Source organism: Dendropsophus ebraccatus, chromosome 6 (genome assembly GCF_027789765.1).
Source record: "Dendropsophus ebraccatus isolate aDenEbr1 chromosome 6, aDenEbr1.pat, whole genome shotgun sequence".
Taxonomy (NCBI): Eukaryota; Metazoa; Chordata; class Amphibia; order Anura; family Hylidae; genus Dendropsophus; species Dendropsophus ebraccatus.
The window spans coordinates 10205327-10228588 of record NC_091459.1 but is presented as its reverse complement, the minus strand read 5'-3'; the positions used below and the strand labels follow the sequence as shown (position 1 = coordinate 10228588).

The 23262-nt window shown below is 42.2% G+C and overlaps 1 protein-coding gene across 18 annotated transcripts in view; it reads right to left on the bottom strand.

Moving 5' to 3' along the window:
• The window catches only part of DST (dystonin), a 398894-nt gene that overhangs the window by 100035 nt on the left and 275597 nt on the right, over positions 1-23262 (bottom strand). For all 18 annotated transcript variants that reach the window (XM_069974481.1, XM_069974486.1, XM_069974484.1 and 15 more), the window contains 10 exons: positions 22208-22525; positions 21375-21541; positions 20517-20673; positions 20304-20430; positions 18249-18308; positions 16903-17135; positions 14160-14289; positions 10116-10315; positions 4899-5394; positions 2014-3482 (listed from right to left, as the gene is read on the bottom strand). In XM_069974481.1, the coding sequence (XP_069830582.1) occupies positions 2014-3482; positions 4899-5394; positions 10116-10315; positions 14160-14289; positions 16903-17135; positions 18249-18308; positions 20304-20430; positions 20517-20673; positions 21375-21541; positions 22208-22525 (3357 nt within the window). The remainder of the gene's footprint in view (positions 1-2013; positions 3483-4898; positions 5395-10115; positions 10316-14159; positions 14290-16902; positions 17136-18248; positions 18309-20303; positions 20431-20516; positions 20674-21374; positions 21542-22207; positions 22526-23262) is intronic.

The window sequence follows — 23262 nt, the reverse complement described above, 5'->3', positions numbered from 1 at the left end:
TCGAGTTAAGAAGTAAAGCTGAAGAAGTAAAATTACCATTAAATACAACACTATGGGGAAACAGGCATGGCAGACACAATAGCCTATATATTAAAGCAAGGAATCTGTAGAACTATTGGCTCGCCGTTATACCCAAAGATCTGACATGATATAAATGTTGAACAGAGCCGAGAAGAAATACATGGCTCTTACACCGACATATTTACTATCTTCATGGAGCACAGTTGATGCGTGCAGGAAGGATTTGGCCGAAGTCGGTGTGTAACACATATTCGGTACAGGAGCAAGAGGGCCAAAAGTATCCCTGGCATCAGCAAATACATAAATAATCCCTATCAATGAGATCTTCCCACATTATACATGTGACTCGCAGACTCAAATACAATTATCACATTAATTGGGGCTGATCTATCTTGTTTGAGGGAAGTTCAGTGTTGTCCCCGCTCTTGTTGGGTGGACACAGTTCTGCACTTGATGGCTTGATGGCTCAGTCGAGTATAACTCGGGATCCACCAGACATGGAAACACTGAATGTATGGAGCTTACAAGCTATTATAAGGTCCATAAGCCGGTATCCCTACTGATGTGTTTACTAAAAACTCTTAATACTAATAAAATACTATTTATTGGCCTCTAAATTCCAGTTCCTAAAAATAGTTTTATTGGTTTGTAACTTCAGAAACAGAGCAAAAGTTTCTTACCAGGAGAGCAGTAAGGAATGCAAAAGAGAGGAACCGAGCTGAGTAGAACAAGAACTAGATTGACAATTCAAGTAAGGGTGCATTTACAAACACAGATTTATCTAAAAAAAAATTAAGCCAAAGCCAGGAATGGATTTAAGAAGAGGAGAAGTCTCAGTCTTTCCTTTATGACCTGTTCCGTGTCTGTTCCTGGCTTTGGCTTCAAAAATCTGTCAGATAAATCTGTCTGTGTAAAGGCACCCTAACTCAGAGGCAATATCAAGGATCAGGCCAGTCAAGAGTCAACTCACGAAAGAAATCACAGGGAAGAGGGTATGAACCTCAATGAACATGGAAGCATAACACCCCTTAAAGAAGAAGTCAGGGGATTTTCAAAATCCAGCAGCCGGCAGGGGGAATTTGATAACAAGTATAAACTTACCTCTCACCATGGTGAGCAGCAGGACCGGCCTCCGGACCCTCGCTAGGCTCCAGGATCTCCAGGGTCCGCACATCACTAACTTACTGATGGACTGGCTGCTCAGCCAGTCAGTGACTGGGGCAGGACGCTACTCCAGTCACTGATTGGCTGAGCGGTCAGTCCATCGGACGGGACAGGCATTTTCCCCCAAGTCGAGAAGTCATCACAAAAAATGACTTTCAGCAGGGGTCCCAAGGCCGGTCCCGCCACTTACTGTATTCTGTTATCTGTTATCAAATTCCCCACTGCAGATTTTCAAAATCCCGGGACTTCTCCTTTAACTCGACTGCCAGGAATTATGCTATCTTAACCTTAAAGGGTTTTTCTCATCTCCCCTTTTCCAGCTCGGCCCCACCGTGGCCCGCTCTCACTTCCAGATTAGGTGGGTGGTTTGCCTAAATCCAAGCCCTGGAGACGTGGGATTTGCTTTCGGTTGCATTTCAAATCACCTATCAAAAGTTTCAGTAATGAAAATACCCCTTTAACAACCTGAGAATGCTGTGTAGTTCGTACAGGAGAGTAATAGCTTGAAGCAGCAGGGTTGAGGCAGAAGACGAGCTCCAGAGCAGGAGCAAAGGGAAGTGTCTAGCTGCCTAGTAACCGGATCTGGCTGTCGGCAGAGACGGTGAACACTCAATAGGCTGTGGCTTTACAAAATGGGAAATTTTATAGATCTACTAAATAACGTAGACAATGCAATTTCTGACTCCGGCAAATCTAGTCCATACAGTAACCACATGCTGAAAGTCTCAATGACATCACTATTCATATAAATTATGCCGGTATGAGTGGATACCTTAAAAAAAAGTCTAATCATATCAATATATAGTAAGCAACGAAAGCTGTTCTTACCGTAAAAACGTTTAGCTGATGATTAATAACATCTGTCTCCATTCCAACAGCACCCTGGGATTCTTCATGTCTCTCTGCCGTTCCAAGCTGATCTACAAATTGTCCTAATGTGCTATAAAACTCTTCTATTCGGGAAATCGTGCCATCAATGTTTTCTTCTCTGGATTTTGCCCGATCAAGGAGTTTATTACACTGTTTATTTAAGGCTTCCAGGTCCCTCTTGATACCGATAAGATCGGGAGATGACTCTGTGGCCAACATCATCTTGCAGGTCTTGTTGGCATTGTCATTAGTTGTTATGAGAGATCCAAGTTTATGAAGGAATAGGCTAATGTCCTGTTTCTGAGCCTGTAACACATCTCTATCCCTCCCAATCGGGACCATACTGTCAAGCTCATCGTCCAGCTCCGCAAACTGTGTAAACATTTCTCGAATACTGTTCTGAAAATGTCCGATTCCTTGTAACTTAGTTTCCAAAAATGAACATTTTTCTTCTACCTGATCACTGATCGCCTTATGTTTCTGCTGAAGAGACTCGGCCTGAAGAAGGAGATCAGAAACCCCTTCTGCGTTGGAGGCCTCTACTACCAATTCTTGAGCCAATTTATTGGAACGTTCCACTTGTGGCTTTAGGCTCTGAAGGGCTTTTTGTTGGGTTTGCATTATGGTTAGATGTTTGTTGCTACACGCTTGTGCTCCGAGCGAGTTGTGTATTTCTAAATGCTCCTGTGCCGCCGCCAGTTGATTCTCAGTCTCCTTAACAGACTCTTGAAACTCTTTAAGATGTAACGCCATGTTCTCCAAAGAGTCTCTCTTATTATGCACATTGTCGATGAGCGACTCCATCTTGTTGTTTAGCACGGCACTCTCATTTGTGACTACTTCTTTATCCACTTCAGAAGAGGCCAATAATCTATCTGTTGCACTGTTTAGCATCTCTAACATTCCGCGCTGCTTGTCGACACTCTTCTGGATAGCCTTCACTTCTGCAATTGATTTCTCTATAGCCCCAGTGTCCACTGAAGGTTCTAATGCACAAACTTTATTCTCATGCTCCTCAACCCAAGGCAGGATATTACCTACTAAGTCTCTATACTTTATAGCCTTCTGCTGACAATTCACTAAATTGTTTACCCTCTCGGATACCTGTTTGTTAATGTCTTCCCATTCTCCTTTAAGCATGGAGAGCTGGCTCTGAAGTTTGATCTTGTCTTCTCCTTCTGTTTTTTGTAAGAGTTTTTCACCTTCTTCCATAACCTTCTCGAAGACATCAAGTTGGCTATTCAGAGTGCTCTGCATTTGTTTTGCCTCTGTTATTGATGACTCCAGAATATCAAGTTTGGCTGAAATTGGCGCAGCCTCCTTCTGTTCTCTTTTCTTTCTTTTTATCCAGGTTTGGAAATCCTCATGCATCTGATGAAATTTTTGAGAGCTGGCAAAGGCAGATTGCAATTGTTCTACGTGGGAAGCTACAGACATAAAAGGGGGGCATTTAATGAACATATTTACATACATGTATTTGTGCATATGTTTTGTATGTATCTGTTATACAAGGTTTTCACTTAATATAATTGGAAAATATGATGCATTCTTTCCAGGCCCGGACTGACAATCCAGTGTATCGGGCAAATGTCCAATAGGTCGCCCAGATTGCAAGCCCATGTGGGCTACCCTTGCTGTATGATTACACTTTTTCACTACCAAAAACTAACAGCGCTGCTGAGGGCCACTGCCTGCTGGCGCCAGAAGGTCTGGGTGGCAGAACTGCCATCATGGCAGCTATAGGGGCTGCTACGGAGCCAGATGCATCCGGTGGCCCGCTACTGTAGGGCCCTAAGTCGACCTCAGCTGCTGCTGCAGCCGAAAGGGCATTCAAAATGTCCTGGCCCTTCTACCTTGATCACAGTTGAATGCAGTGCTGTGATTAAAGGGTTTATCCAGCGCTACAAAAACACGCCACTTTCCCCCCTCTTGTCTCCAGTTCAGGTGGGGTTTGCAATTAAGCTCCATTTACTTCAATGGAACTGAGTTTGAAACCCCACCCAATCTGGAGACAAGAGAGGGGGAAAAGTGGCCATGTTTTTGTTGCGCTGGATAACTCCTTTAACAGGAGCCATTGGCTCCATACCTCAGCAATTATGCTTGTTGCCGAAGGCATCATTCTGCCTCCAACCACAAAAAGGTTTGCCAACTTAGAATTAACTTACAGGGTATTGCCTACATGAGGGAGGAGGTTAATTTACAGGGTATGCCTACATGGGGGGAGGGTTTACTTAAAGAGGGATACTTACCCGAGGGGAGGGGGGGGTTAACTTACAGGGGGAATACGTACATGGAGGGGGTTAACTTACAGGGGTATGCCTGCATGGGGGGAGGGGTTAACTTACAGGGGGATGCCAACACAGGGAGTACCTACATACTGTTAGCTTTATTACTGGGGGCAAGGGGTTTACTTACAGGGGTTGCCTGCCTACCAGGGTGGCTACCTATGGGGGAATTAGCTACATGGGGGATCCTACCTACTAAGGGGGTATACAACCTATTCAATCTTTTGTAGGCTATAGAGGTGATGCCATGAAATACAGCTTAGAAAGGGGCTTACAGAGAGGATTTTGGAAGACAAAGAACTGCACAAAAAAACAACAACTGGGGACATTGCAAATAACACTGCAAATCTAGGAATCTAGGGACACATGCATTTTTTGCAAAGTCATGCATTTTTTCTATACAACTTTTTGGGGAAATTCTACTCTTAGCTGTTGGTAGCTAAACTGCATTTTATTATGCACCAGTACAATGCCTTTTATCTGTCTTTTTTATTGTTTATGGTTTTAAGCTTTTATCATCATAATTTCACCAGGATAACGTTGCGCCAAAACACATACCTGTTTTCTGTGTCAGATCCATGAACGGTTTTACGACGTTGTCCATCTGCCGACTCAACTCCACTTTTAGGTAGTCCTCCGCTACCAAAGCCGACAAGTCATTGCACAATACTCTGCAGCTTTCGATGTTTGCCATCTCCTGCTGTATTTCTTTCTGGACCTGCTCTGCCGTCTCTAGCTTCAGTCTTACAGCACTTGGGTCGGAGCTCAGCGTCATACTGCTGCTCAGTTTGTTATTCAAGGCACTTAGCTTCTCGGAAAGACCATTCAGATGGTTTTGGTAATCTGTACTTTTCACAATCGCTCGGTCGATTCGGTCACATCTGACATTCAATTGTCCGGTTAGACTTTCCCATTTACACGCCACATCTGCTAACTGCTTCTTTACAGCTTCATCGCAGGGAGGGAGGTCTCCAGGGCGGCTGAGGATCCTTTGCCCGGCATTGTTAAGCTGTTCGTACTGTTGTTTTCGCGCATCAAACTCTTTTAGGAGAATCTAATGTAAATAGACAAATGAGGAACCAAAATTACACAAGGAAGAGAGCAAAATTAAACACCCATGAAATTTAGGGGGACTAATAAACGTTTTACATTCATTTCAATGTAAGAATCTGTCAGCATGAATATGCCCTTTAATCTATCTGTATTATGTTATAGATCTGGGGGATCTGAAAAGATTGATGTAAAGTTTTTGCTGGACAAGTAAAAGTCAGTAAAACGTAAAGGTGTATTCCACTCAAACATAACTTTTCATATGCTGAACCCCATGGTGAGACTAACAATTCCTTCCATACTTGTTATTATATATTCAGTCTCCTTCCCCCAGTTCTCAGCTGCTGCTTTCTGCTGAAAACACAAAAACCTGTGTGTGAGCTTTTCTCTCTGTCTCCCCCTCCCTTCTGAGACTGCTGATGTAAAAAAAAAAATCCTGAATGGCTTTCAGTCTCCTTTTCCAAGTTCTGAGCCTAAGGTCCAGTTCACAATGAGCAAAAACGGCGGAATTCCACAGAGGAGAATCCCCCCATGCTCAGTGTACTGCAGTATCTCTAAAGGAGGGCGCGTGCTCCTCCGCTGCCGCCGCTCTCCGCTCAAGGAATTGACATGTCCCGCCGTGCTCAGTGTCTTGCATTCAACCGTTTTTGCTCACTGTGAACTGGGCCTAAAGCCTAAAGACACAAAAGACTGTGTTTAAACTTTGTTTCTGTCCCCCCCCCTCCCTTCAGAGACGGCTGATGTAAATAAGTCCCTATCTGCATCTTTGGAAAGTGGAAGGGATAATCACAGTGAGTTCATCAGCAACTTGACCTTATTTTAATCCTCCCAGCATTCCAAAGAAGCTACAATGTTGCAGATAAAGCCATTCAGGTTTTTTTTTTTACATCAGCAGTCTCAGAAGGGAGGGGGAGACAGAGAGAAAAGCTCACACACAGGTTTTTGTGTTTTCAGCAGAAAGCAGCAGCTGAGAACTGGGGGAAGGAGACTGAATAGATAATAACAAGTATGGAAGGAATTGTTAGTCTCACCATGGGCAGCAACATATAAGAATTTATGTTTATGCAGAATACCCCTTCAAAATGTATTGACTGAAATCCTAGTTTTATTTTTAGGAGCCAATGGGTCACTGAATGACTATTAGTCTTCTCTGGATAAGCATGTATACAGAGATGGATGTCAATTACTGATTAGGCCCACCCACTGGACTCTTAGGCATAGGAAGAGCAAGGATTTCAGTGCATTACTAAATTGCACCACATTTTTTCATCAGTCTACACAGCTTTTAATGCTCTATAATATAATTTCAGCAGATCAGATTTCATGTTTAACGTGACAGTTTTCCTTTAAGGTTCTTCTTGCATGAGCAACATTCAGGCTTCATCTTCATCAAACATTCGGGTACTGGAACTTAAAGAGACTCTGTCAGTAGGTGTATGGTGTCCTATCTCAGGGCGGCATTAACTAGTGACAGAGAAGCTGAACAGAATGATGTATCACTTACATTGTTCTGTGCAACTGATCTAGAAATATCCTCCTGAATAACATGGACAATAAGTAGTCCTCTCCATTATGTGCATGAGCTCAGTAGTTCTGGATATTCATGAGAAGCAGAAAACTCCACCCAACAGCTGCTAATTGGCTGTTATCTATCCATGCTGTGTATAGGCAATAAACTGTCAATCAGCAGCTGGAGGGTGGGGGGAGGGGTGTGGCAAGAATTCTACTCTTCTGCATATTAGGAGAACGGCTGAACAGAATGATGTGAGTAATACACCAATCTGTTCAGCATTTCTGTTGCTAGTATATACTCCCCTCATTTAGGGCAATTAAGGTTTCCCTTTATTAAAAAGAATACATAAGCATGTTGGTCTATGAATACATGATAATGTGCAATACATATGAGGCAGAAATTCTGTTTAATATTCTTATTACAAACCTATTCTAAGCTGATCTGTTAGTTATGACTCAGACAGCCAAGTCCTCATAAATACTGCATACATACAGTACATATGAAACCTTCTACAGAAAGTATATAAATAGGTCTAGTGAGTCAAAGTGAAGTAACCCATAAGGCAAAAAAAAAAAAAAAAAAAAAAATCTTAAAAAAAAAAAAAGATCATAAGAAGCATGAAATCGCAGGGGGTGATCTCATGTGAAACACATTCTCTCCCTTCTAGTCTGGGAACATCTGGGGGGCATAACACATAGTTGTACTGGAGGGGAAACAAATATCTTGAACATGACAGTCACTTAGAGGCAGGGTTAGCAAGTCAGGGACTGATGTATGCAAAGGAACCTCAGAAGGGATGGTATACATGTAACACCAAGACAAATAGACAAACAATGAACAAATATGATTCAGAGATGACTCAACCCACAGGAAACAAGCAATGAGCATTATGTGTAGGAAATAATGTCATTAAAACGTGGCGCTGCCCCACCAACCACATGGGGGGATGACTTCATATCTATCTACGACCATACCATCTATTATACTATAGCAGAAAAAGCTACACTGACAGCCTATGGAATAGAGCTAAGCATGACACCATATAACATTTACACCTTTAGGCTATGTTCACGGAATGGCCGGTCTCTGCCCGGATCATCCCAGCCGGTACTTAAGTAACGGCCAGATGATCATTAGGCCGCAGGGTTCTGATGCGGGCGCAACAGCGCGCGCCCGCATTAGAACCTCCCATAGCACACAGTGAAGCGAGCGGACGAAACCGCTCGCTTCACTGTGTGAACTGACAGGGTTTCCTACGGCCGCAATTCATTGAATTGCGGCCGCAGAAAACTGACATGCAGTTCCTGGCCGGAGAGCATTCGATGTGTATACGCTCCAGCCGGGATCCCATAGAACAATAGGTATTGTTCACCCGTACAAAGTACGGCCGCTGTCGCAGATGGCAACAAGGGCCATACTTTTACGTAGTGTGAGCATAGCCTTAAGCTATGTTCCCACAACGTCTTTTTCGGTAAAATAACAGCCGTAATTTTATAATGGCCGTAAACAGTGATCATGATCGTCATTATCAAACAACAGACGGTTTTTCGCCTAAAAGAGACGTTGTGGGAACATAGAAGAAGTGTGTGTGTGTGTGTGTGTTTTTGTATTTTTTTTAATCCTAGAAACAATAGGGCTCTACTCTGCGGCTGCCACAAAAGAACCAAAGTGTGCACAGAGCCTGAAAATAATAGAATGTCAAATAATTAAGGTAAAAAATGGTGTTCAGACAGGTGGACAGTTTTCTTCTACTCTATTTCTGATGAAAATTCCTTTAATTCGACATATTTTTTCAGGTAGCTAATTTCTTGCATATTTCATCACGCCATAAACTGCCAGTATATTTATATATTTAAAGGGCAGAGGACAGACGGCCACTATCTTCTATGGACCACTAATGACAATTTTGTAGGACAATGGAGGATCACACGTAGGCGCCAAAACCCTTTTTGAAAGCCAGGTTCAGATCTCCCGATTCAGAAGAAGACGCTGTCAGGATCTTTGCAGATTAGTATTCTTCTTTATTGTATAGGTGTGACACGTTTTGGAGATCCACGGCCTCCTTCATCAGACATCAGTAGTCTGATGAAGGGAGCGGTGGACCCCTGAAACGCGTCACATCTATACAATAAAAGGGGAATACTAATTTGCAAAGATCCTGACAGCGTCTTCTTCTGAATCGGGAGATCTGAACCTGCCTTTCAAAAAGGGTTTTGGCGCCTACATGTGATAAACCATTGTTCTACAAAATTGTGATTTCTACAACGGGAACCAGAAAGGACCCTCGGGAGGTGGACGGCAGCAGCACATTGTGCACACATTAGAGTCGTACCTGAGCATGTACGACCACAACAGGTGAGTGTGCACTTGTGATTGCCAAAAATCTGAATGCTCTGTCTTATTGATCTGCACATGCAGCGCCAGTTGTTGAGTTTTTTCCTTCTTTGCGCACAGACCGCTAATGGTGATAAGTGCTGGAAGGTCTTTACTAGTTCACTATTAGGGTAGATTCACACACACCATATCAGATTTGATCTAAATAACTGAACACAGCATCAAATCTGCTGCGGATCGTGCACGTGTGAATGAACCCTTATGTTTGCTGAAAGGATTTAGGCTATGTTCCCACACAGTGTTTTTGCTCAGTATTTTGCAACCAAAAAAACAAAATTTCAACAGTATGTGAACATAGCCTTTCTGTGTTTTGAATCCACACCTGGTTTTGACTGCAAAATACTGATCAAAATATAGTGTGTGAACATCGCCTTACAAAGGAGTATAGCGATCCGGCTTACTCACATACCTACTGCAGCAGCCTGAATATTGCCTAATTTACCAACCAAAGCTGTACAATATTATTCATTACACAGTACTTTCTAATACATACTTCTTGCTTTAATATGTTACATAGATTAGAATCCTACTTCAGTACGGGTCTAAGGAATATGCATAATGTCAAGTATCTCCTTTCCTCATTAACTTCTCTGCTGATTCCAGCATTACAAATGGCCGTGCTCATTACGGTCCGAAAGTCGACAACTCCCTCCTCATGATCAAAGGCATGCCTGTGTCCTACCCTTAGCGTGTGTCTCCCCGCACCACCAGCTGACATAAAGCATGTGTGCAACCTTCTTGGCAGAGAATAAAAGTGTAAATATGGAACTTAAAGAGAACGATCAGATGGACATTGTGCACACAAATGACGGCTTTACCTGGACTTGCTGTTTTTGTGTTTTTAACATATTAGGGTCTATTGAAAGCGGTCCAAGTACGCTGGCCATGAGTTCTTTCTCTACGAGCCATTGTTTTAACTGAGCCTCCGCATTCTGGAACAGGGTCAGGTCATTCGAAGACTCTTCCAATGTTTGCTGCCTTTCAGCTGTCATCTGGGTGATGTCTTTCCAAGACGACTCTACAGCAGCCACAAGCAAAAGACGACAGGAAAAAAGAAAACAGAACAGACCTCATTATTTACAGACGGTCTGCAGTCATCCCCTTGTAATAACTTGAAACCTGCAGAATGTCAACTAAATGCACAGGAGAAAAGACGCCAGGATGAAAAGACTGTGAAGATCAGACTTGCCAAAACAGTCATACATTCAAAAATCATAAACATTTTGAGCTTAAAGTGTCACTGTCATTTAAATTTTTTTTGGTAGAAGCTTAATTTTTTGACAGGCTTATTAGCCAAAAAATGCATTTTTATCATGAAAAAGCAGTTTGAAGCTCTCCCCCGTCTTCATTGTTCTCTATGGAGAGGGGAGGGGTGGAGGGAGGTGAGGAACCAAAACAGGACAATAAAGAGTTAATTTACAGCTACATCACTGGGCTATCTCCTCTGAGGTTAGCACTGACCTCTAAATACCGGCTTTCATACAGCTCCCGCGGTGTAATCCTTTGTTCTCTACTCTCTGCTGACGACTAATTTCTCTCCTCCCTCCTCCCCCCTCCATAGTGTACACAGGGCTAAACTGATGTAAAAGAGTCGAGATTTCCTAATAATTAGCAGTGGATGAGAGTGGGGGGACCTGGGGAAAGTCTTTTTGAATGCAGATAATGGCATATTTGCCTAATAAACCCAATTACAAAGTTTCTGGATCGCCTGGACTATTGATTTCTGCAAAAAAAATGAAACGACAGTGACACTTTAAAGTGTTACTGTCATTTTGCAAAACTTTTGACATGTTATAGAGAACAAGTCATAGAAACAAGTCAAAAGTTCTGATCGGTCTGTGTCTAAGTGTTCTGAACCATACCAATCGGGAAATAGAGCCGGGAGAGGACTGCACAGTCCTCTCCCAGCTCTGGGTCACGTGATCAGTCGGGCCTTTAATGAACTCTATGGAGCCTGACTGATTTTGCTTACACAGAGCGGAGAGAGGATGAGCTGCAGCGCAGTTCTACTGATTGGCACAGGTCTGAACACTCAGAACCGGACCGATCAAAACTTATCACATGTTTCTATGACATCTCCAAAGTTTTCCCAAAGGACAGTGACACTTTAAATGTGAAGTAGCTATGCATGGAAAATTAAAGTGTCACTGTCATCATAGAAAACTTTTGATATGTCATAGACACATGCAAAAAGTTTTAATCGGTCTGGGTCTGAAATTTCAGACCAGTACTGATCACTAGAGTGAGCTGGGAGACGACTGCGCTGCAACCTGTCCTCTCCCCGCTCTGTAAGCATAATCGGGTTCCATAGACTTACAGCCCAACTGCAGTGCTGTCTTCTCTCAGCTAATTTTCCCGATCGATAGTGTTCTAAACACTGAGACCCGGACCGATCAATAATTTTGACATGTCTATATGATAAAACTTTTTTATGGTGACAGTGACACTTTAAGGTGTTCTAAACCTTTTTAGTAAATTACTACTAACCAAATAAACAATGAAACACCCTGGTATCTAAACGTGAAACGTACAAAGTAACTGGTGATGTGTCAAAGGTCTTTATTTAGGACTAAAACCTTATTCATTTGCTCTGTAATTTGCTGGGGTTACGGAACATGAACATGTGCAGTGGACTCGGAAGAGCTAAAAGCGTTTAAAGGAGTTTTCTGGTGCTACAAAAACATGGCCACTTTCTCTAAGAGACAGCACCGCTCTTGTCTCCAGTTTGGGTGCAGGTTTTGTAATGGTGCGTTTACACAGGCAGATTTATCTGACAGATTTTTTAAGCCAAAGCCAGGAACAGACCATAAACAGGGAACGGGTCATAAAGGAAAGACTGAGATTTCTCCTTTTTTCAAATCCATTCCTGGTTTTGGCTTCCAAAATCTGTCAGATAAATCTGCCTGTGTAAACGCACCATAACTCAGTTCAATTGAAGTGAATTTAGCATAATTGCAAACCACACCTGATCTGGAGACAAGAGCGGTGCTGTCTCTGGAAGAAAGTGGCCATGTCTTTGTAGAGCGGGATAACTGACTGTATCACTACAATGCTAGGGAGATTTAAAGTGTCAGTGTTGTTTAATTTTTTTTATTTTTTTTTTTGCAGAAATTCATAGTACAGGCAATTTTAAGAAACTTTGTGGGTTTATTAGCCGAAAAAATGCATTTTTATCATGAAAAAGCAGCTTGAAGCTCTCGCAGGGATCTTAATGGTTTTCCTATGGAGAGGGGAGGGGTGTAGGACAACAAAGAGTTAATTTACAGCTACATCACTGGGCTATCTCCTCTGAGGTTAGCACTGACCTCTAAATACCGGCTTTCATACAGCTCCCGCGGTGTAATCCTTTGTTCTCTACTCTCTGCTGCCGACTAATTTCTCTCCTCCCTCCTCCCCCCTCCATAGGTTACACAGGGCTAAACTGATGTAAAAGAGTCGAGATTTCCTGATAATTAGCAGTGGATGAGAGGGGGGGGACCTGGGGAAAGTCTTTTTGAATGCAGATAATGGCATATTTGCCTAATAAACCCAATTACAAAGTTTCTTAAAATCGCCTGCACTATTGATTTCTGCAAAAAAGACAGCTCTCCCGGTATCATATTGATATATGACACATGTCTATGGTATATCTTCATAGTCTGTAACCTCTGTAAATTACAGCGCATGAGAATAAGGCCTTAGCGTTTTTTGCACAGATACAATAGTGACATAACTTTTCTAACTACTATACATCCATAGTATAAAAGCAGTCTGTTCCTGAGTTATATTGTGGCAGATGTAGTAACTAGGAATGGCTGAAAGGTTGTACTTCCTAAAGCTATAATCCTATAATTATGCACCAGGACATGTATACCCAACAAATAGTAAAAATCCAGAAAGGGCTGACTGTGCACAGCATACTAATAGGTTTCATCTGTTACTATGATGTGGAGTACGACATGGGAGGTTGTATGGCCGTCCCATGCCACTTTCTAGTGAAATCCTGGTGTACGGATGTGTATACAATGGCTGTGTATACAATGGCTTTCGTGTATAACCATCTTTATCACCGTGTCATGAAGTCTCATGTAATGAACTGGAAAAATACACACTGTCTGCTTCATCCGCCACACTTTACACATTAAATAAACCAGAGAACAATGCCTAACAAGGAATACTCATCTGTCTTTTTGAGATTATCTTCTGTAACATGTCATTTTTCCCCATCTCTTTAAATAAATCCGATGTTATAAATAGTTTTATGGTGTGTACAGTGCTCACTGTGCTAGTCTGATAAAATACACAACAGGCAAGTTCAGGAGTACCTGTGCTGATGTCTGAAGCTGTCACTTGCCTTAGCTGTACATTCCAAGGGTATGTTCACACTACGGAACACACACGGAAATTTCTGTGCATGTTCTGTAGTGTGAACATACCCTAATTTAGAAAATTAATGCAGAATACCTGCACTATAACTGGTTAAACTGCTTCAGAGTCAACAGCCAAATGCAGAAAGTAACACAACCACAAGGCTCGCTACCCAACCACCTGACAGTAGCTATATATAGGTCACAGTGTGAATTTACAGTGCTAGCGAAGTGAATCGCTATGTTCGGCCATTGGCTAGCCTTTGAACTCTGGCCTACTCCGAGTGCCTGGAAAAGCTAGATGCAGTCCTGGGAAACTTCTCCCAGGGTTGCATCCAGCTTTTCCATTAACCCAGGCCAGAGTGGCACAGAGTTCAAAGGAAGCCGGCTGACAAGTTGACGGCCGAACGTAGCGATTCGCTTCGCCATCCCTGTAGATTTTCTCATCTCCAGTTACAGTCAAAGTATAACTGGAGCCATCTTGCTGAAGGACTCCAAAACAAATTTGCCACATACCTATTTTATCCATCATGTCTTTCCAGTCCTGAGATTCGGGGGCATCGCCATTTGTTTCTATGACTTTTTCCAGCTTGTCCTTCAATGCCTCCACTTTGACTTCATTCTGTTTGACTTCAGCTGCAAATATCTAAAAAAATATATATGATAATGATATATAACCATGAGTGTATTATAAGGTAAGGCAGCATTAGCTATAAGGCAGAATAATGTGGACAGTAGTATATATAAAAAAGTTTCCTAAATGAGAGGTAATGTGCTGTATGTATAACACAGCACTATTAGGAGGAAAGGTCCTACCTGTTCTGCTCTCCAGTGAACAACTTTCTTCCAATAGTATATTTCCAAGTTGAGACTGGGACAGGTTCATGTTGAGAATGATGTTCAATAGCTGCTTGATGTTACCAATGTCTGGGGGTAAACGTTAATCGAGGTAAACTTAACTCCGGAGCACCAATAGAAGCACTGCTGCATCATTTGCCCCCCACCACCATTGACTACCATTAGAAGGGAAGGGCCGGATGACACAACAGTGCTCCCAAGGATGATCTGAAGCAAAGTTTACCCCAACTAACAGCGCAGGACTGGCACCGAGGAGGAAGGTAACACACATGCTCTCCTACTCAGTATCCCGGGCGCTATAAGGGACTATCAGAAGGTTAGTTTCCCTTTAAACAAGAGACAAGAGACCACAATTCTCATGATCAGAAGGGGTCCCAGTGATCAGACATCAGCTGTCCTCTAGAAATGTCATAGGTGTGAGTTGCAGGAAACCCCTTTTATGAGTGCAGTATAGCTGGGGTTGGCAAATCCTCACCCAACCTAACATATATACAGCTGTATGTATGTCCTGCAGGAAGTGGTGTATTCTTTCCAGTCTGACACATTGCTCTCTGCTGCCACCTCTGTCCATGTCAGGAACTGTCCAGAGCAGCAGCGAAACCCCATAGAAAACCTCTCCTGCTCTGGACAGTTCCTGACATGGACAGAGGCGGCAGCAGAGAGCACTGAGTCAGACTGGAAAGAATAAACCACTTCGTGCAGGACATACAGCAGCTGATAAGTACTGGAAGGCTGGAGATTTTTTAAATAGAAGTAAATTACAAATCTATATATCTTTCTGAAACCAGTAGATTTGAAAGAAAAAGATTTTTTTGCCGGAGTACCCCTTTAACCTACACATTAGATACTTCAGGAAAGAAAGTTGACCAGCTGCCAAAAGGAGATTAGCAGAAAGATTACAGTGTGCTGAGGCATTAAATCAACATTAGCTGCTATTATTTGCATTGTGCACATCAAATACCTGTATGTAACAGTGATGATATTAGATGTTGTGGGTCTGTCAGGCCGCAGAACTAAAGATTCCCACGCACGGTTCTATTTAGTTTGCTTCCAAGCGTGTAGATGGGCAGGAATTTGAAAGACGTATTTATTTGGTGGAAATGCTACATTAAATGATCCTTATGGGGAACTACACAAATATATCCTTTATACCTGTCTCTTGTAATGATGTTTTTATGGCGTCCTAAATATCCTAAAGATATTGGGGAAAATTTATTACACATAATGTACAGTGAAACTGGCTCAGTTGCCCCTAGCAACCAATCAGATTCCACCTTTCATTCCTCACAGACTCTTTGGAAAATGAAAGGTGGGATCTGATTGGTTGCTAGGGGCAACTGAGACAGTCTCACTTTACACCATGTTTGATAAATCTCCCACATCTGTCTAATGATAAGAGTATAAAATGTTTCAGGCCTAACATTTACACAACTATGTATTCACTGACATCTACCCTGTTTCCCCAAAAATAAGACCTAGTAGAGGGTTTTCTGAAATACAGACTATAAGGCCTCCCCTGAAATTAAGACCTAGCAAAGTTCTTGTTCGGAAGCATGACCGCCGAACAGAACACTAGGACATGCAGGTGGGATTCCTTTTAGACCGCCACCATTGTCCCCTACCTGCACTGTCCATTGAAGAGCAGCCGCATGCAGGATATGAAGATCATCACCTGCCACCAACCCCGATGTTCCCTTCTGCGGCCGTAACTTGTAAATGTGCAGGCAAGGCATCTAGTGGCCGGAAGCCACCATACCATACACTGTCCCTGCTGTGCTGTACGAGTGTGCTGTGGTGAGCTCCCTCTGGTGGCTGGAAGCTGCCATACCGTACATTGTCCCTGCTGTGCTGCACGAGTGTGCTGTGGTGAGCTCCCTCTGGTGGCTGGAAGCCGCTATACTGTACACTGTTCCTGCTGTGCTGTACGAGTGTGCTGTGGTAAGCTTCTCTGGTGGCTGGAAGCCGCCATACTGTACGCTGCCCCTGCTGTGCTGAGCTCCACCTGGTGGCTGGAAGCAGCTATAACGTGCGCTGTTCCTGCTGTGCTGTACAAGTGTGCTGGTGGCCGGAGGTTGCATTACCGTCCCTGGCCTAGAAATAATTAAGGGACTGCTGTGGAACATTGTTACAGTCTACAAACTATACAGTATATAACACATGTTCTTTTTTTCAACAATAAATGTAAGTCCTTCTTAATGGAAAAATAAGACATCCCCTGAAAATGAGACCTGGGGCACTTTAGGAGCAAAAATTAATATAAGAAACTGTCTTATTTTCAGGGGGATTACAGTGCATGCAGACCATGCAGTCAACGTGCAGTAATTCTTCAGACTTCACCAAAATCCCATCCAATATGGAACGGAGTAGATGTATCCACAGATGTCTATGCTATATACCGTACCTTGTGCTGTTCCGCTTGGGCTCGTACTGATTCACTGTCTGTAGGCGCTTCCCATGCCGCAGCGGTTGAGTGCATTTTTTCAAGCCATTGCATCAGAGCGTCAGCTTCATGGCGTACTTGCTGAAGCTGAGAGAGGCGACCTTCCAAGTCTTGTATTTTATCTTTTAATAAATTCCCAAGATGTTCATAGCCTTCATTAACATCCAGCATGCCCTTCTGCACAACGGCCAGCTCTGAACAGAAAGTAAGACATTTCATAGACTAGAATGGGAACAACTTTTTTTTTTTTTTATTTGCTATGGAAGAAATAGTTACATAAGAACAATGATAGTGATAATAACCAATAATATCCCTGCTGTTAGTTGTCCAAGGCAGGTGATGTAGGAAGCGCCTTCATTAGTGGAGGAACATTTGTAGGCTGGGTTTACACTATGTCATTTCCATCTGTTATTGCCGGGCACAGGTTTGGAGGTGTGCGCCTCTTAGTAAATCTGTCCGTGAAAAAGGGGGTGGGGCCTAATTGAATACATTCACATAGTGCTATATTCTTCTGCTGTGTGCTGGAGATATTAATATATATATATATATATATATATATATATATATATATATATATATTCACTATAATGCTATTGCAATTTGCCTTTAAATATAAACTATTTATCCTGTATAGCAGGGTCTCTCAACCTGCCACTCTTCAGCTATTGCAAGGCAACAACTCCAATCATGCCTGCTGTGTAATAGCTGGAGAGCCACAGTTTACTGTTTAGTCTGTTATTTGCCAGCACTGCCACCTAGTGGTAATGTTGTGCATGTAGGAGAACACAAACATAGTCATCATATTATATTATATGTTATGAAATAATTGGAATGTCTGGACGTGTTACATTAATAACATTTTAATAATCAACCAAGCCTGGAGGTAGAACGGAAACCACCACTCCAGTTCAATTGTAACACCCCTACCGGTATATAGTTAATGACATCTTTATTGTTGTCTGATATAACAAAACACAATGGTTCATATTTAGTCAGTTTGCATGAAAGGGGAACTTATTAGCAGGTTTTTTTCTATATTTTTAGGGGACAGGATTAACAAAAATTGTCATTTTGGTTAGTTTTTTATTTATTTTAATTTTATTTATTTTAAATTGGGTGATTTTAAATTGGGTGGGATAATTAATGTAACAGATCCGTGCTAGCGATGTCCGTGCAGCTCTTGCTAAATGATTATCGGGCGGTATAATAGGCCCAGTAAACAAGCGCCGATCTAGCAGATCAAGTGCACTTTTGTTTGTTTCCTTACATCCAGGTATCACAGTCACCTTGCATTAAGAGTTTCTTACCTTTATTAGCTAAATTGTCTTTCCCATCTGATGAAACGGATCCATTGACTATGTTCCTTCCTATCAATCAAAGAACATAAGGTGGAAAATGTATAGTAAAGGAGGAAACGGCATCGGCAATAAAAGATGTTTACACCGTAGTAATAGTACTGTACTGATATCTGCAGTGTACTGTGCTATCTGCAGTGTACTGTACTGATATCTGCAGTGTACTGTACTGATATCTGCAGTGTACTGTGCTATATGCAGTGTACTGTACTGATATCTGCAGTGTACTGTACTGATACCTGCAGTGTACTGTGCTAATATCTGCAGTGTACTGTACTAATATCTGCAGTGTACTGTACTGATATCTGCAGTGTACTGTGCTATATGCAGTGTACTGTACTGATATCTGCAGTGTACTGTACTAATATCTGCAGTGTACTGTACTGATATCTGCAGTGTACCGTGCTAATATCTGCAGTGTACTGTACTAATATCTGCAGTGTACTGTACTGATATCTGCAGTGTACCGTGCTAATATCTGCAGTGTACTGTACTAATATCTGTAGTATACTGTACTGATATCTGCAGTGTACCGTGCTAATATCTGCAGTGTACCGTGCTAATATCTGTAGTATACTGTACTGATATCTGCAGTGTACCGTACTAATATCTGTAGTATACTGTACTGATATCTGCAGTGTACTATACTAATATCTGCAATGTACCGTGCTAATATCTGCAGTGTACTATACTAATATCTGTAGTATACTGTACTGATATCTGCAGTGTACTGTACTAATATCTGCAGTGTACCGTGCTAATATCTGTAGTATACTGTACTGATATCTGCAGTGTACCGTACTAATATCTGTAGTATACTGTACTGATATCTGCAGTGTACTGTACTAATATCTGTAGTATACTGTACTGATATCTGCAGTGTACTGTACTAATATCTGCAATGTACCGTGCTAATATCTGCAGTGTACTGTACTAATATCTGTAGTATACTGTACTGATATCTGCAGTGTACTGTACTAATATCTGCAATGTACCGTGCTAATATCTGCAGTGTACTGTACTAATATCTGTAGTATACTGTACTGATATCTGCAGTGTACTGTACTAATATCTGCAGTGTACCGTGCTAATATCTGCAATGTACTGTACTGATATCTGTAGTATACTGTGCTGATATCTGCAGTGTATTGTGCTAATATGTGCAGTGTACTGTACTGATATCTGTAGTGTACTGTGCTGATATCTGCAGTTTACCGTACTAATATCTGCAGTGTAATGTACTAATATCTGTAGTATACTGTACTGATTTCTGCAGTGTACTGTGCTAATATCTGCAGTGTACTGTACTAATATCTGCAGTGTACTGTACTGATACCTGCAGTGTACTGTGCTAATATCTGCAGTGTACTGTCCTGATTTCTGCAGTGTACTGTGCTAATATCTGCAGTGTACAGTACTGGTATCTGCAGTGTACTGTACTAATATCTGCAGTGTACTGTTCCGATATCTGCAGTGTACTGTACTGTACTAATATCTGCAGTGTACAGTGCTAATATGTTTCTTTCAAATCAACTGGTCCCAGCAAGTGCCAGAGATTTGTAATTTATTTCTATTAAAAGAATCTCCAGGCCTCCAGTACTTATCAGTTGCTGTAAGTCCTGCAGGAAGTGTTGTATTCTCTCCACACTGACACGGTGCTCTCTGCTGTCTCCTCTGTCCATGTCAGGAACTGTCAAGAGCAGTAGAAAATCCTCATAGAGAACCTCTCCTCTCCAGACTGGATAGAATACACCACTTCCTGCAGGACATACAGCAGCTGATAACTACTAGAAGACTTGACATTTTTAAATAGAAATCAATTACAAATCTCTGGCACTTTGTGGCACCAATTGATTAAAAGAAAACAAATTGGTGAACTACTCCTTTAAGGCCACAAGGGAGGTGCTATGGGATCGGCTCCTGACTATCAGCTATGCAGGGGGCCCACTGACCTGCTCTAGTACAGGGACCCTCTGTTGTCTGGGTCATATACCTATACATGAATACCTGATTTTAAAGCTGATCTGGTCTTGGCAGGTGAGGTCACAGCACTTATCAGGCTACATAACGCCGTCCCTTTGCTGTTCACTTTCTGAACATCTTGTCCTTTTAGCGTCCAATCTTCTTTCAAATTCTGAAAGTACAAAATATTGATTTTTAAGAACATATGTGAAATACACTAATGACAATTTACAAACTCCCAATTTAAAGGCGCCTAACCTTCATATCTCCCAAATGTTTAGAGAGATCTTCCAAGCACATTGTCAGGCTTTGTGCAGGGATTCTATCACTTGTTACAGTGAACCAGTGCTTCAAAGACTGGACTAAAGACTGGAAAGAGTCCATCTGTGACTGGCAGGACGACACATCTTCTTCCCTAAGAAATCAGATACAAGAAGCCATAAGTGAAACCCCAACATATAGAAAATATAAGCAACACTGAATGATTCCAATATGAGAACACAGGAGATCATCATAAGTGTTAAAGTGTGTAGCAGAGAAACGACGCACCAATAACACAGAGGAGGAGGATTTAAAAAATAAAATATCAAATATCGAAAATCAATAACTATCAATAGTACAAGTAATTTTAAGAAACTCTGTAATAGGTTTTATTAAGAAAAAGAGTTTCCTTCTGTACTTAAAAAAGCTGTTTTTCCACCTTCCCCCTCACTTCAGAAGAAGCAGGATTTCCGTGTCCATTATGGTCTATGGAGACGGGAGGGGCCGAGAGGGTTGAGTGAGCACGGAGAGAAGAAAAGGCAGCCCTGCAAAACACATCATCCTGCAATCTTCTCTCACCCGGATTCCAGACCAGCACTAATCTTTCTGACCTGTAAATCCTACATTTTATGTGCATTTTTATTAATTTATTTTTAATTTTTTTTTAGAATGAAAGTCAATGGAAAAACAGATCAAAATGGATGCACACAAATAAATTTTTGGGCAAAAAAACTGAAAGCAAAAACACAGTGTAAACCCAACTTATGGTTTAAATAGCGGACGTTAATTGCGCAATGACGAGCATTTTTACATAGCGTGAACCTAGCCCTATAGCGATGAGCTGCTTGCACTTACTTTGCCTTCACAGTCTCCTCAAGATCCTGAAACCGTTTTAGCATAGTGTTTACTTTTTCCAAAACCAGCGCCTTGTCTCCAGGAACCGCGTACACACACAACTCATCCACAAGCTGGTGGAGATCTTCCAGGCTCTTCTTCTGATCCAACATCTCACTACTTGTTTCCTATCATATAATACGGGAAGGGTATTAGACTTCTGTAGTTTCCAAGAAAACATGAATCAGATTTACTGTACAACTGATTCCACTATGTCAGAGATACTAAAAACTCTGGGAAGATTTATGAAGACCGGCATCTCAAACGCGGATCCCCGCCAACGCCTTTACTCAACTCTATTTTCTATACATTGTGCCCTTGCTCCCCAAAGTATTCCATAAATGTATTCAATCAATAAAACATACTGTACATTACGTTACATTACTTTTTACTAGACATCCATAGAAACAATACAGTCCATAGACTTCTACATATACTGCGCCCCATGCTGGACACTGATTCGTGACGTCACGGTTTTTGAGAGAATTTGAAGACTCCCTGATCTACTAAATTTAGGGAAATAGCAGTATATACGCATTTCCCATAATTAATGTACATTATGAATTTGTCTAACTTTCCATAATTAAAAACATATTAAAAAATAAGTTTTGGATCCAGTTGTCCTTTAGGAAGCTTCGCTATTTACAGCCCCTTAATTCATGAACATTTTCTTCTCACATTTAGCACACCTTATAAGAAACGTGTTCCCCAATAGCACACAACAACATAGAGGGTATATACTGTTCTCAGAGGTCTATATGAGTGAGGGGTTGTCAGCACAATGCATTCTGTACCTGCATATACTGGGACAGCTCTGTCACATCTTTTCCAGGGCCATCTGCCTCTGTGAGAGCTTTAAGTTTTTTGTCCAAGAAAGTCTGTACTTTGCCAGAGAGATCTTCAAACTGTTCCACTTTAGTCTTCAAATCTTCCATTTTTTCAGTGCGCGTTCTGGTTTGTTCACTGGCTCTGGAGAAGCGATCACACAGGTCATTCATCTTTCCTTGCAGAGAGGATGCGGCCGATGAATCCGCCGTCTCCATGAATTTCTTCACCTTTTCATTCATTGCGTTGATGCTGCTCTGGCGACTTGAAATATCCTGCTCCAGCATCTTAAAAATTCAATGATAAATCATTGAAGAAAACCTTATGAACAGTAATCCCCCCATACTATATACCCCCCCCTACAGTAATCCCCCCATACTGTATATCTCCCTCCCCCCTCTGTAATTGTTCCCCCATACTGTATAACTCCCTCCCCCTGCTGTAGTTGTTCCCCCCATACTGTATACCTCCCTCCCCCTCTGCAGTAATCCCACCATACTGTATACCTCCCACCTCTGCATTAATCCCCCCATACTGTATACCTCCCTCCCCCTCTTCAGTAAGCCCCCCATACTGTATACCTCCCACCTCTGCATTAATTCCCCCATACTGTATACCTCCCTCCCCCTCTGCAGTAAGCCCCCCATACTGTATACCTCCCTCCCCCTTCTGTAGTTGTTCCCCCCATACCGTATACCTCCCTCCCCCTCTGCAGTTTACCCCCCCATACTGTATACCTTCCACTCCCTCTGCAATAATCCCCCTATACTGTATACCTCCCAACCCCTCTGTAGTTGTCCCCCATACTGTATACCTACCCCCCTCTGTCATTGTTTTTCCCCCATACTGTATACCTCCCCCCCCTCTGTAGTTGTCCCCCCTTACTGTATACCTACCCCCGCTCTGTAGTTGTTCCCCCATACTATATACCTCCCTCCACCCTCTGTAGTTGTTCCCCCATACTGTATACCTCCCTCCCCCCTCTGTAGTTTTTTCCCCATACTGTATACCTCCCTCCACCCTC